The sequence below is a fragment of the Austrofundulus limnaeus genome, unplaced genomic scaffold (assembly GCF_001266775.1).
Source record: "Austrofundulus limnaeus strain Quisiro unplaced genomic scaffold, Austrofundulus_limnaeus-1.0 Scaffold212, whole genome shotgun sequence".
Taxonomy (NCBI): domain Eukaryota; kingdom Metazoa; phylum Chordata; class Actinopteri; order Cyprinodontiformes; family Rivulidae; genus Austrofundulus; species Austrofundulus limnaeus.
In genome coordinates this window covers 230051-245897 of record NW_013952614.1, presented here as the reverse complement: position 1 = coordinate 245897, position 15847 = coordinate 230051, and the positions used below count along the sequence as shown (strand labels likewise).

Genomic DNA, 15847 nt, shown 5'->3' with positions numbered 1-15847 from the left:
TTGGATCACTTTGTTGTCAAATCACACGAGGGAAAAAAATGATTTTTTCCGCATTTCCAATTTCATATAATCATATAATAGCTGACTCAATGATAATAGAAAAACTCATTATGGTTTGATGTAAAAGTCAAATGAAATGCAACAGGAATGTTCAGACTGCAGCTGTTTGTGTCTGATTAAGTACCAGATACTGAAAAGGCCTCGGTTGGATTTGAAATAACTGGATTTGTCAAGTTTAGACTGTCATGAAAAAAAAATCAGATTTGGGTTGCATTTTCCTGACATATCAGTAGCTGTGTTTCCATTGAAAAAGTACGCAAAACTTTGTCGATATTCTGTTAATGTCGAAAAACACAGTTTCGCAACTGCTGTGTTTCCATTAAGTATGAAATACTATTAAAGTCACGTGTGAATACATTTGTTCTCGTGATAAGTCGTTACAAACATGGCGGCGATGGATGTAAACACATAGCATGTTGCTAACACGACACTAGCGCTCATCATCAGAGGAGACGTCGGCGTCTTTTATCGAGGCTTTTGAGCAACAAGTCCCTACTTGGGAGCGGCTACGTATGCTGTGTTTTTGGGAAATTGTAGTCGGTGAGTTTACTATTTTATACTACTTCTGTGATATTACTACTACTTCTACTTCCTGTTATCTTCTTCGTTGTCGTCTTTTTCACCAGTAGAAACAGCTGGTTGTTGATCACGTGACTCCCGTGATGTGAAAAAGTGTTTCCATTGCAGTTTTGCGAACAACACCAATTTAGATACGGCCTAAAAACCACCTCATCCTAGCGCAAAAACGTTTTGTCGAAAAACGTAATTTTTTTTCGAAATTGACGTGTTTCCATTGAGCAAATTTATTTTCGAAATTCTAATTTGTGCATTTTCATGGTCAATAGAAACGCAGCTAGTGAACCGTAGTGTGATAAAGCTGAAGACTGTATGTTTCTGGTCAGTTTGTCAGGAATAAGTGCAACAATTAAAGAAATCCTACTTTGCCAAGCTTTCTGTTTAAACTTTATTCACCTGACTGTTTCCACAGTCTTGGAGGGTTAGAGAGTTCTTTGAGGAAAAAAACACCTACCATGACTGTTACAACGAGAGGTTTCCACTATGCGGTTGTCCTGGTCATAGCACACCATGGCCTGGTAGCGATATCCTTGACCACACTCCTTGATGTCACCTTGTACTTTCATGCCAAGCTGGCCCTCCATGCGGCTGCCCTCAGGTAGGATACAGTCGGACCAGTTGCCTACAGGCTGGGCATTGTATTTATTACAGGGGCAGTACTGGGTCTCACTCAGGGGATACGACTGGGTGTTTTTACACTGGTCAAGCTTTTTACTTTTTCCTGAAAGAAGAAAACAGGCAAGATATAACAACTAAACACTTTTAGTTAACTTCATAAACTTCCACTTAAACACTGTGATAGTCTTGAAATCCTTTACTAACCTACTAGTATCCTTTTGCGAGTCCTCACTCCCACACAGTCAGCTGTGCAGGAGGAAAACTTGGACCAGTTAGTGAGTTGACAGTCCTCCTGACACGGTACCTGGCACAGCTGGGTGAGCGGCGGCATGGGGCTCGAAAATTTAAGACAGGCTTCGACATCTGATTGCCCCCCATCCTGCTTTCGGCATGAAACAGCTACAAGAATGGAAGGAAATATTCAGATTTGTCACATGAAAGATTAGGGAGAAGAACAAAATTAGGGCTGCACAATATCGCAAATTTATCATCATCGCACTAACAGCCTGTGCAAAAGGCATACTGCAAAACAACTGCATAAACTGCAAGAAATGGTGGACTCAAATGTTTGCATTCATGCATTTTTGTCAGCATCAGTCTGATAAACAAAGTGGACCTGAGATACAACATCAAATCAAACGGTCAGGAGAGAAAATGTTGAACAACTGCAAAGACAGAATTTGCAGTTGGATATTTTTTCTGGTTAAATAAAGGTAAAAAAATAAACCAAGGCTTTATTTATTTATTTATATTCAGGCATTTATTTGTAAATAATGCTTCTGTGCTTAGACTCATTGAGCCTCATGCAAGAACCGTTCGTACACACAGATTTGTTCTTAAGTTGTGCGTACGAGTGATTTAGGAGAATTTGTGACGTTCACCAATGTTTTCGTATTCTAAGATTTTTTTCAGATACGAACAAAATTCACGAGTGGTCCAGACCTGTCGTATATTTTACCAGCAGTCAGTCTGCTGTTATCCAGACAGATTTTCCTCCCTAATAACTTTATATTTCATTAGTTTGAAGATATTTTGAGTTGAAAATAAATCACACTCCATAATTATGTTGACAATAGGCTATTCTGCTTGAATTAGAGTTATAATTTTAAATGTAATAATTTAGACTAACAATATAAATTGTCCGTTCGTCCATTTTCCGCCGCTTATCCAGGATCGGGTCTCGGTGGCAGCAGCAAAGAGACCCCGCTCTCCCCTGCGACACCTTCCAGCTTGTCCTGGGGGTCTCTGAGACGTTCCCAGACCAGAGGGGATACATAATCCCTCCAGTGAGTCCTGGATTTTCTCCAAAGTGTCAGACATAGTATTTTGAAAACATTTTAAAATGCTTATTTCAGAACCGCAACTGAGACCACCTGCGACCGCGCGGGGGGTGGGGGCTGTACGGTGCGCAGCGCTGCGCCTTCTGAATAAATGAAAATGATTTAACACAGTTGTTTATACATTTAGCAGCTCTTTTTATTCCACAGCTGACCTGCTAAAAATGACAGATTTTCTTTTCTGGATCTCTGACAGACGGACTTCAATCTCTGAACTCGTAAAGTTTTTCTTTTTAGTTTTCGCTGTCATTTTCATGAATGAACACTTCCTGATATCTGAGGCAGGAATCATAGCCTTATATGGTGTTTTTGGGGTGGTAATTATGCTAATCTCCTCTCGCGTGCACGAGCAGCTGGATAGAACAGGTGGCATTTACGCAGCTCATTTACACACTTTTCCTGAAGATAGAAGAGTTTGTTGAATCTGACGTGACATGTTCGTACGAACCCTTTGTACGAACAAAAGTAAGAGAAATTTAGGATAAGAATACGAACATGTTCTTGCATGAGGCCCATTGACCTTTCAACCCTTCTCATAAAGGTGGTAGTAGCTGACGGTGTCAATGTCCTTGCTTAAGGGCCTATAATGGGGCACATGAGGGTGGAGGTGCTTCACCTTTCGCATCCACAGTTCAGTGTAATGTTCAAGGAATTCAAACCAGCAACCTCTCAATCACAGGCTACTTTTCTCTAAACTCCATACCACCTTATTTGCTGAAGATCAATTGTTTGTTCTGAAATAACACCTGGGATCTGCTTATCATTTTAATTTTGATGAAAGAATGGTGAAGATGAAGAACAACAAAGCAAAAATTAAGCACTTGTGAGTTTCTGTGTTTTTGTTGTGTTTTGTTTCTTGTTGCTTATTTATTCCCTGCGACACTTTAGTTCCCTGCCACTGCTCTGGCCCCGCCCACGCTCACCTGTTCCTCGGGACTCTCCTCAGGTGTTTCTCATTATCTCCTGTTCCTGTCAGTTCATTTTGCTTTCCATAGTCAGTCTGGTTTGTCCTCTGTGTGGTTTTGATTCCACACGTTGTTCTTTCAGAGTTGTCTAAGTCAGTACGTTTTCAGCTACCATGGTAGCATTTTCACTTTGGTAAAATAAATATGTTTCTTTTTACCTCCAAGTCCTGGACTTTTTGATGCCTGCTCCTTGGGTTATATTGTACACAAACATTGATAGCATTTGATGAAGAATGAACTTATTTTCTAGTCTATTATATCGGCTTGTTTGCAAAAATAAACATAGACATGTGACTTTTGTTCATTTGTATTCATCTTATTTTATGACCTGGTAGGTTGATTACATCAGGGGTTCTTAACCTTTTTGACCTCGGGGCCCAATTTATTGAACATAAATTGGCACGAGGCCCAGTCAGACATTACTAATGTATGGATCAAAATGATAATTATTCTAAATCTTGGTTTAATTTTTATTGTTTTTACATTGTAACAATTAAATACACTTACACTTTAAAAGGAAATCTCCTGTCAAATAATCGCAAGACATGATTACGACAAACATTTTTATATTGTAACCTGCCCGTAACAATTATTTGAACAAATACAAAGGCCAGTCAATGGACCACTCAGGCTTATCAACACAAAAATATGTATTTTTTAACATAAACAATAACAAAAATAGACAATTCAATAAATAAAAGTGTGGGCACAAATAAATTAAAAATGTTTCAAATCAAAAAACCTGTAAAATAAATTTGATAAAGTACAAATGAAAATATAGCCTTTTTAAACTTTTGCAACCAGAAGCTGCTCTTCATATTAGTGACAAACAATAACAGTAACAACTTTTTGACAAGTTTAAAGTTTCTTTAAAATACATAAAAAATATTTAAAAATAAACTACAAAAATTATTTTGATAAAGTGCAAATTAAAATATACTGTAGTTGTATCTGCAGCGGTTTTTGACAATGTTTTGAACTTTTAAAGTATTGCATGGTAGAACCAGAGGCTGCACTTCATATTAGTGACAAACTTTGGCCTTTTTTGACAAGTTGCATTCATTTTTTCCTTCTTTTTATTTAAAATAAGTTTCCATTCTCGGCAGGTTTCTAAGGTTCTTCTTCTACACATTAAAAAAGTTGTTAAACATCTGAGTGGCGCACTACTGCTACTAGTGATGAGAAAGTGCATTGCACCTTATTCAAAATCAATGCGGTCCCACGGCCCTCTGCGGCCCACAGTTAAAAACTGTTGTTCTTTTGAGGCCCTCAAGGTGGCGCTCGCGGCCCATAGGTTAAGAATCTCTGGATTACATGATATATAACAGCAAGTATTTTACTTTAATCACAAGATATTAAACTGATGTTGATCGTGGATTTTGACAGGAATTAGAACAAACAAATTAAAAACAGGAATTGTGAGTTTTATCAGAGGCATCTCTAAACAGATAAAATGGCTGTCTTTGTGGTCAGTTTCAGCTGTGCACAGTGTGAGAAATTAATAATGATGAATGTGAGATTCAGTAACACGGTTAAGTGATAAAGAATGCATCAGTGTCTGCAGTAATGTAGCACAGTCAGAGGTGCAATCCACAAACATAGACTCAATTAGTAATTTATCAAACGTACACATTAACAAGGTTAAAATCTAAATTTCTACTTATGATATATTTCAACATGAATTATCTTAACAGAGACGTTGTCACAACACACACATCAATATAAGAAGTTTCCTAAAAACAAGCCGCTTGAACACAAAGCAACGATGTTCAAACAACCTCCAACTGTCCACAAATAGAAAGCATAGATTGTTATTATAGTTGAACTGTGGTTATTTTATTCCTTTGTCTTCCAAACCCACAATTTTTTGGACCCACACACAACTTAGGCTTTTATTTTGTTAAGAGAGAGGCTGAACAGCAAGAAGCAAGTATCGAACTTTCACTCTAGTTCCAAGTATAATGTTACAGGTAATGGTGCTTAATGATAATGGCCTTCAAAGGAGTAGCAGGATGTTCATCATCGACATCCAATAATGGTCTCTTCTCTGAGAGTTTAGTTGGCGTCTTAGAGTTTACACAGACAAAAAGTCAACTTTCTCCACAACAGTAATCAAAAAACCTCACAGTACAGGATTTTATTGTACTGAGCTTTGATTGAAAACTTTTAATCACATATATTTGTTGATATTCACTGTTAAATGTTCCAAACTGTTTCACATGTGGTTTTGAGTTTCACTATTTTTAGCTGCATTACAAAGTAAAATCAATTTCATCAAATTAATGGCCACAGTGATGCGTATGTTACATGAAACGTCCACAGTACACAATCAATACTACAATGTTTCATACTGCTATTTAGAATATACCATTGCAAGAACGTTCCACCAAACAAAAAGACAGTGATTTCCCATCTTTGTTGAAATCAGAACCAAGCATGTATGAATGTCAGATGAACAGTGAAATGATTTTTGAAATGATGCAAAGACCAAATATTTGATGAGTTTTTCTCATGTCACATGATATCTTTTTTAATTCTAATCTCTTTTTTTTGTCTGAGCTTGACTTTTATTCTTTTCCTTTTAATAAAATCTCACGTGGTTTAGAATTATTTACTGATAAGTCGAACACTGGATGTTAAAACTTCAGTCCTGTCAGCTCCACTGGGAAAACAAGTTTTAAAGCAGCTGTCCTTTAAAATTAAGGTCTCAGATTAAATTCTGGGTTGAATCCAGTCTCTCACCTCGAAACTGCAGACCTGGCCCACAGGTCTCTTGAGCTCCAGGAGTGTCCTGACGGATAGACCATGGGACGAGCTGACATCTTCTCCATTTGTGTGTTTTCCATCTGCCAGGGAGAACAGACAAGAATCAAATAATTAGAACTAGAGCGAGTTTGATATTAAGCAAAGACCACTTTGTGCGCTGAGTTATTTTTTTTCTGAGCTTTAGTATTTTCACTCTTCATGATACTACACATCAAGCAGAGTTGTAAAGTAACTAAGTACAAATACTTTGTTGCTGTACTTAAAGGTAACAGATCATGCTTTTAAATCCTTCTTTTTCACGTCTAAATCATTCACTTATGGTCTATTTAAAATAAAACTGCAACGCTTTGGTCTTAATTCCTCATTTTTGTTGCTCTACAGACTCCTTGCTTTACTTGCTTTTACCCCTGTACTGAGTTGCGCCTCAGAGCAAGCTGTTTTGGTGCGGTCTCTTTAAATGCAAATGAGATATTTCACACCCCGCCCCCTCCGGGTCGCTGAGCGTTCGACTCCACCCCGTTCGGCCATTTTTTTGTAGTTTTATAGCAACAACACGGTCCACAGCGCTGATGTGACAAACATGCGCAGTAAAGACACACCGTCTCATCAGCTGGCTTGTTTGTTTACAGAGCTAGCATGGATGCTACTTTTTGCACGTCGAATCTGAAGTTGTTGTTTAACCTCAGAGCCGATATCTGACATGTTTGTTTAGTTCAGTGTTTTTATCTGAACCTGCCTCTGACCGGATGCTCCAGTGAAACTTTTTTTTATTTTTGAACGAAACGAGTTGGAAATAAAGTATCGAACGAGTAACTTTAGGATCGATACGCTCCGTGACCCAGGCTGGACGTTACTTTCTACATGATGGAAAATAAAAAATAAAAAGATGAAGCAACTGGACTTCTGTTTTGGAGCTGTGAACGCATGGAGCTGCAGATTTAAACAGCGTGACTTCAGGTCAGTGTCTTATCCTCTCCTCCCTGATGAAAAAGTCAGATGAATGTGACATGAGCGTTCACACTGCAGTCACTTTAAAAACATCAGATATGTATCTGATTTAAAACCATGTACTGAAACGGCCTGGGTTGGATTTGAAAAAATCTGATTCGTTGCGTTCAGACTGTCATAAAAAAATCGGATATGGGTCGCATTTGCCTGCAGTGTGAACGTATATGTTGCCTCGGCGACAGGGTACATAATGTATATTTTTATTATTTCTTTGAATAGTTATACCCTAAATAGACTCCAACTTGGCTGTGAAAAAGAATGATTTAAAAGCATGATGGATCCACTTCAGTTTAACACTCAACTCTTCGCAGCTTTTGCACCTTCAGCATGACGGTATTTGAACTACAAGATCACTGCGAGGGGGAAAAAATGGCTGACTATGAAACCGAGCTGGCCGGGAATACATTACCATAAATGGCAGTTCCAAAGAATAAAGTATGACGAAACAAACAATAAAATGAAATAAGCAACAGAAGATTTTGAACTAACTGAAAAATTTTGACCCCAAAAAGTAATATAAAAATATCTTTGCAGTAACTGGACAGAATAAATTAAACTTTTCTACACTCCTAGACACTATAATTGCACAAAAAATGGTTTATAAACACAAAAAAGTGCATTTAGCATGATATGTCTCCTTTAAGTAGAAATTTTGTTATCTGTACTTTACTTTAGTTATTATTTTTCAGCGTACTTTTTACTTTTACTCATTACATTTTTACACAATTATCTGCACTTTCTACTCACTACATTTTTTTAAAAAGGGAAGTAGAAAGTCATTACTCCTATTTTATTCCAATTTGTTATTACTTAAAAAAATACTGATAAATTGTGTCTGGATAGAGTGAATTTAATTGTGGTTGGATGAGAAGTATAAATATATACCATTCTGACACACTATTAATTTGTACACAACCCATCACAGCTGCACACTGTTAGAAAAATTATTTTTTGGAGAAGTCACCTCCCAATAAATGTCATTTTGGAAAATCTAACTGCTCACTTTTACTCAGTACTTTTACTTTTAATACTCGAGTAGATTTTGTGTCAGAAATTTACTTTTGATACTTAAGTAAAAAAAATATCAGATTCTTTAAGACTTTTAGTCGAGTAATATTCCTAAAGGAGACTTTAACTTTTACCAAAGTATTTTTATGATAAGATACAGTACTTGTACTTTTACTCATGTATCACTTTGAGGTACTTTATACAACACTGACATCAAGGAGAGAGAAAAGAGTTTAATCACTCCTTTCCTTGAAACCTCAATCTGACGCAGAAACTGTTAGGTTTCCAGTTTGATTTAGCATTAGCAGCTTAAAGTCAAGCTTTATAGGATAAAAATAAAAGTGATAGTTTTTGAAGTGATAGTCTGTCAAATAGTTATCAATATTTAGCACCTTATCACCTGTGACATCCATCAGAGAAGACAGAGCACAGAGAAAAGTGCAGAAATATTTGTGTAGGCTAGGCTAATAGCTAGCCAAAAGAGGAATGGACAGTCCTCATTTTTAATAGTCTGTCAACGACAAAAGCTGTCCATGTGGATTTTAGAATTTAGCAATTTTAGTAATTTTAGTGTTTTACGAATGAGAGAAAAATGTTTTGTGTAGACTGTCATTACATTAGCTGGATAAAAAGTGCAAGTGAGCATGTTGTGCAGCTATTATGGTAGCTGGTCACGCTGCTGTTACTGTGTTTCCATTCAGTTTTAATGCGCATTTTGAGTGAACCTTTAAAATGTCGCAAAATAAGAAATGTACATCAGACGTGTTTCCATCAACTGGTTTGGAGGGAATCAACCAGTGTAATAACATCAGACGCTGATGTTACACCTGGCTGTAGTAAACAGGAAGTAAATTTGAAAATTCGCAGGGAATACACATCTCAGGACAATAGAGAGAAGTTATCAGGAACATGTTACTATCAGGAAAGTTGTAATTATTCTGTCGTATCATCTAGTTTTAGAGATGTTACTGCTGTCTGGAGACGTAGAGAAAGAAATGCAATTCTCTTCACGTTGCGGGAATATCTGGGAAGACGCCGACGGTGGGAGGAGGGTCCAGTTGCAGCCACAGCCACTACAACTGTTGGACAGCAGGAACAGCTGAACTTATTCGACAAATGTGTTTTCATCTCCCCTTTTGCAAATTACTTATTTTTTCCGTTAATCCAAAAACTACCTCGAGTGAATAACTATTTTGCAAAATGTATGAAGTTGCAAATTTTGTCATTTCTATCCACCTTTTTCTAATGTAATACTTCAAAATATGCATAAAAAAACATTGATGGAAACATCTGTTATTGGCTGTAAATTAACACCATGAGGGAGAGGTACTTCTTTGTGGTGTAAGGAGGAAGTATTTTCTATAAACAGGGTGTGTGAAGATAAAGTGTGATGTTCCTGATGCTCTACTGCTAGCTACAACCAAAGTCTCTACAACATGTAAAAATCAATAAACATGAACCGTTTCAGTGTCTTCATGTCATCTTGATAACATTTAATTATTGTTTCACTCAGAGTTGGAGATGTCCCTGGATTTAATTACAGAATCTTGGTCACCTTATTCTTATATTGGTTTTTGAGTTTAGAAAACAAGTCTCAAACATTTGTAACCAATAAAAAAATAATAAGACAAACAAAACATGGCACCATTTGTTGGTCGTTTTACTGTTGTGTGCTCGGCATAGATCATCTTGTGTCGAGAGGATGCTCAATGTATCCGTCTGCGTGGTCAATGCTTCTCACTCCAAAAGTTTAACCCTCACTGAACTCATTTCTCAGTGTTAATGTTTTCTAGTAATATTTTAATTTTAAGTTTTTGTTGTCGTTTTTTGTTTTAAGGACATTAAGATTTGTTTTACTTTTTAAGTTGTTTCCCTTCCGCACGGCTTCGAGGCGATTCTGGTCCACCATCCGGCRTCTCAGGAGGGGGAAGCAGTGCAGTACCAACACTGTTTATAGTGGGGATGGTGTGCTGCTGACCTCAACTCATGATGTTGTGGGCCGGTGAGCGGAATACTTCGAAGACCTCCTCAATCCCACCAACATGCCTTCTGTTGAGGAAGCTGAGCCTGGGGACTTTGGGTTGGGCTCTCCAATCTCTGGGGACGAGGTCGCTGAGGTGGTCAAAAAGCTCCTCGGTGGCAGGGCCCCTGGGGGTGGATGAGATCCGCCTGGAGTTCCTTAAGGCTCTGGATGCTGTAGAGTTGTGTTGGCTCACGCGACTCTGCAATATCGCATGGACATCGGGGACAGTCCCCCTGGACTGACAGACTGGGGTGGTGGTCCCCCTGTTAAAAAAAGGGGGACCAGAGGGTGTGCTCCAATTACAGGGGGGTCACACTCTTAAGCCTCACTGGTAAGGTCTATTCAGGGGTTCTGGAGAGGAGGGTTCGTCGGATAGTCGAACCTCGGCTTCAGGAAGAGCAGTGTGGTTTTTGTCCTGGTCATGGAACACTGGACCAGCTCTACACCCTCAGCAGGGTCCTGTAGGGTGCATGGGAGTTTGCCCAACCAGTGTACATATGTTTTGTGGACTTGGAGAAGGCGTTTGACCATGTCCCAAGGGGGGCCTTGTGGGGGGTTCTCCGGGAGTATGGGGTACCGGGCCACTTGACACGGGCTGTCAGGTCCTTGTACGACCGGTGTCAGAGTCTGGTCCGCATTGCCGGCAGTAAGTTGAGCTCGTTTCCGGTGAGTGTTGGACTCCGCCAAGGCTGCCCTTTGTCACCGATTCTGTTCATTACTTTCATGGACAGAATTTCTAGGCACAGCCGAGGTGTTGAGGGGATCCGTTTTGGTGGCCTTAGGATCGCATCTCTGGTTTTTGCGGATGATGTGGTCCTGTTGGCTTCATTGGAAAGTGATCTGTAGCTCTCGCTGGAGCTGTTGTGGCCGAGTGCGAAGCGGCCGGGATGAAGCTCAGTGCCTCCAAATCCGAGGTCATGGTCTTGAGCCGGAAAAGGGYAGAGTGCCTTCTCCGGGTCAGGGGGGCCGTCCTGCCTCAAGTGGAGGAGTTTAAGTATCTGGGGATCTTGTTCACGAATGGGGGAAGAGGGGAGCGGGAGATCGACAGGCAGATTGGCGCAGCATCTGCTGTAAAGCGGGCGCTGTACCGGTCTGTCGTGGTGAAGAGAGAGCTGAGTCAGAAAGCGAAGCTCTCGATTTACCGGTCGATCTACGTTCCTACCCTCATCTATGGTCATGAGCTTTGGGTCATGACTGAAAGAACGAGGTCCCGGATACAAGCGGCCGAAAGGGGTTTCCTCCGCAGGGTGGCTGGGCTCTCCCTTAGAGATAGGGTGAGAAGCTCGGTCATCYGGGAGGGACTCAGAGTAGAGCCGCTGCTCCTCCACGTCGAGAGGAGCCAGTTGAGGTGGCTCGGGCATCTGGTAAGGATGCCTCCTGGACGCCTCCCTGGTGAGGTGTTCCTTGCACGTCCCACCGGGAGGAGGCCCCGAGGAAGACCCAGGACAYGCTGGAGGGACTATGTCTCTCGGCTGGCCTGGGAACGCCTTGGAGTTCCCCCAGAGGAGCTGGAAGAAGTGGCTGGGGAGAGGGAGGTCTGGGCCTCCCTTCTGAAGCTGCTGCCTCCGTGACCCGACCCCAGATAGGAGGAAGAAAATGGATGGATGGATGAAAGTTGTTTCCCTTGTTGTTCAGTTCCGCTCACTTGACTCATTTACCTAATGTATCCTGTTTTTCTCATGCTTCCGTTTTTCCTCAACACACTCTCTAGTTTTAAATAATCTTTTTATAATTGGTGTTGTTGAGCTTCATCAAGAACACATCTGAGTGAGTTCGACTACAACTTCTCATCTTTTTTTGACAGCATCTTGACCAGGTTATGTCATTTTCCTCTTAAGCAATTGAACTACTTTTTAAAACTGACAACATTATAAATCATACAGTGCAGGGTTCAGATTAGAGTTAGGGTTCATGTGCAGTATTTTTAACTTTCTAACTGTTTTGCAGTCATTAAAACTGTAAAAACCAAATCCCAAAATAAAGGTGTTAAAATTGGTTTCATTATTACATTTTTTTCATATTACAATAGTTTTTCATATTTAGTTCATTTTAAAATAGCTTTAAAATACTTTATATAGCAGAGATCAGACCATCTGTTATGAGTCAGAGACTTTAGTTATTTAGCTTTTTCCCTGTGAAAGAAGAAACTAATGTGTTTGAGAGGCACGTACCATCCACTTAAGTGTACCACTTAGGTGACTTTAAAATTATATTGTGATACACACAACTGATGCTAAATAAAACGTCACCAATGAGTGCAAGTATGCTCATTATGTTGTTACCTGTATCCATGACAGACTGATTGAGCTTCACACTCTCTTTCTTGAGTCAGGACTTCAGGACAGTCTTGTCCCCCATTGGCTGGGAACTGGATGATGATTCGTTTTCTGTATTGCTTCTTCTTGGTTTTGGCCCCTGGAGAGAGTGATGAAAAATTATGTTTCTTAGATTTATTCTAGAATTACATTTTACAACTTTAAGAAGGTTAAACATTTAAACTGCACCAGAGTTTGTGAGATTTACTCTTATTGTCACATTTACTATTTCAGTTGACGTTACAAACTCATTAGGTTTCCCTTCCTTTTCACTTCTTATTTCTATTAATCTCCCACATCTGTGTTTAATTGGTTAATTATTCCACTTAATCATCCCTCATTAAACACATAGACAATGTATAAAAATAAAGTACAACATATTGCAATCCTAAGATTCCTCTTATGAAGCTGTCAAAAAACATTTTGTTTAGTTTCAACATATCAATAACAACCTTTGGTTACTTCACTCTAAAAATGAAATGTTGGATTTACTTAACCATGTTATGTGACCTGGTTCCAGTTAACTGAGTTGAGTAAATTCAAAGCAACATGCTCATGTTCTTTGGTTAAAAAACTGGTATATTGCTTTGAATTTACTCAACTCAGTTAAGTGGAACCAGGTCACATAACATGGTTAAGTAAATCCAACATTTCATTTTTTACAGTGTTGGTAAAAGGCAGAACTTTGATGCCTTGACTCATTTGGAAATGAAAGAAAAATCTACCACTACTAAATGTGCTATAAAAGATGTATAACTTCAGTTCTACTTTTAGCATAAACTTAATTATACATTCATGTTAGAGGATAATGTATAAAGTATTGATTATTTGAAATGCAGTACAGCAGTGAATGTGGTGTATGTTTCAAACAGACAAGGAGTATAAGGCAAGAGATACAAAATCAAATACTTCTATCTGTATGTCTTCAGGGCAAAACTGACAAATTTTTAAGGTTATGAAATCTTTACAACATGTAAGTCTTTTGGTTTGCTCCGTTACTGACACAAGTTCCCTTTCAACACATATAGAATACTTTAAAAGCATCCCCATGTACACTGCAGCTCACCTTCTTCACATGTTGATGGGCAGGGGCTCCAGTCACTGTACGGGGTCACAATACAATCTCTCTTACAGGGAAGCAAACAGGGCCTGACAGTGTCTGGGCGGAGACTCTCCGGACACCTGGAAATACATAATTGATATTCTCAGTGTGTACCCTTGAGAATCTGATGAATCTGAGATGTGCTGGATCACAGCCAATGTATTCTCCTAGGAGGTTCAAAGTCTGTCAAAAAACAAAACTGCTTCCATGATTCTGTTCTTTATGTGAAATGAGTTTCACAAACTAGCTAATGGCTTGCTTGAACACAATTTAAATCTAAGTTGATAGCTGCTGTGTTAAAGCAGATTCATGGTGGTTTATAAGAACACTACTTGAGAAATGTTTACTTCATCAATTTCATAATACATGGTTATTTACATGGAATTCTATATAGCTCTAATATATCTAAGGCGCTCTAAGGAGCTCAGTTGTAGTTTCATAATATTTCTGTTGAAATAACTTGAATGTGAAACTCGTGAAGGTGACCTTGATTACATCATTGAGATTTTTAAAAGATGTTTTAATTCAGCAAATTATAGAAACATGTCTGTTCAGATTGCACTGATGAGATAAAAATAATACTGTTTAAAGCAGGGGTGTCCAGTCCTGGTCTTTGACGGCCACCACCCTGCATGTTTCAGAGCAGTGGTTCCTAAAGCTGGTGTTACTGTCTCAGGTGTGTTGGAGCAGAGAAACAAGTAGAAAATGCAGGAATGCAGCTCTCAAGGAACAGGAGTGGACACCTCTGATTTAAACCTTCTTCCCCAATGTGATTTTTTTGCTGAAAATTCATGAAATCGCCCTTGAAGTCCCACATGTTGCCCCTGTTCTTACCATTTATTAGAAAAAAAAATTAAGGTGAGCATTTTGCAAAATTGATGAAAATATGAAGATTTATAAAATAACAGCATGGATCTGACTGGGGCTTTTTTAGATGTCAACAATCCATTGTGGTTTTGTTCAAACTAGTTGTAATCTCATCAGTCTTGTTGCACACAAACAAATTTTTAAGGCATTCAAAAAATTGCTACAGCTGCAGATGAAGTGCACTTTATCCCTTTAAAAATACAAATAGAATTATTTGCTTTTCCAAATACCTCGGGTGTCTATTTTTGAAAATCTTCCACTCCCCAGTCTTTTGTTTGTTTAAAAGGTTTGAAGGATCGTTTTTGTTTCCAGAGAATAATGACAAAAAATAAATAAGAAATCAGATTTAGATAACTGTAATTTTAGAAATACAAATATTTGAGTTTTCTGAAAGTGTTTTGTGCTGGCAACAGTTAATGCTTCCAGTAAAATGGAGGTTTCAATTTTTCTATGTGGAAATGTGTTCCAAGGCAGCAGACTGAGTGCTCTGCGTGTAACAGCAGATTTAAAAGTAAGTGCAGGAATAAATAGCAAGATTAGTTTCCATACACAGCATGGGGGCTGGTAGGGCATGCCTGAATAATATTGCTCTAGTGCCATAATAATGTCACTGTTGTGTTGAATAAATAAACAGATAATTTGTGCTGCCTGCAGATGCCCCCAGGGAAGGAAAAAGAACCAGATGCTTAAAACAGTTGGCAAGCAGCTCATCAGCCTATCAGCAAACACCTCGACCAGACACCAGCAACAACACACCAACCCTCGGACCAAATGGCACAATGCAAAATGCTAACAAAGCCGGCAAATCAAAGTGTCTCCTCTCTTTATAGTAATAAACAAAAGATGCATCTCTAACATTTTTCATCACTTTCATACTAGAGTACGTTTTTTTTAAACAATTCCCATTGCAAAAATGTGTGCAGTGTGTTATGGTAACTACTTTATGCAAAAAAAATTAAGCATTACCAAAAATAACACATTAGACCTAACAATAAAAAAACACTAAAAAAAACACTAAGACCACATAAAAGCTTGACAAATAATGTGAAAAAACACATTTCTCAAAATAATAAGCCAATCTAAAAAAAAGTACATTTGTGACGTATTTAGGATTTTAAAATGTTTTTGTAACTTTTTAAGATGTGTTTTCTGGCCTTGTTTAATGTGTGTATGATTGCATATATACTGTATATATATATATA

At 38.7% G+C, this 15847-nt stretch overlaps 1 protein-coding gene across 3 annotated transcripts in view; it reads right to left on the bottom strand.

Annotated features, from left to right (window-relative positions):
• The window catches only part of thsd7aa (thrombospondin, type I, domain containing 7Aa), a 176621-nt gene that overhangs the window by 36601 nt on the left and 124173 nt on the right, over nt 1-15847 (bottom strand). For all 3 annotated transcript variants that reach the window (XM_014019217.1, XM_014019215.1, XM_014019216.1), the window contains exons 9-13: nt 13743-13858; nt 12644-12776; nt 6299-6402; nt 1459-1653; nt 1091-1357 (exon numbers count right to left, since the gene is read on the bottom strand). In XM_014019217.1, coding sequence (XP_013874671.1) covers nt 1091-1357; nt 1459-1653; nt 6299-6402; nt 12644-12776; nt 13743-13858 — 815 coding nt within the window. The remainder of the gene's footprint in view (nt 1-1090; nt 1358-1458; nt 1654-6298; nt 6403-12643; nt 12777-13742; nt 13859-15847) is intronic.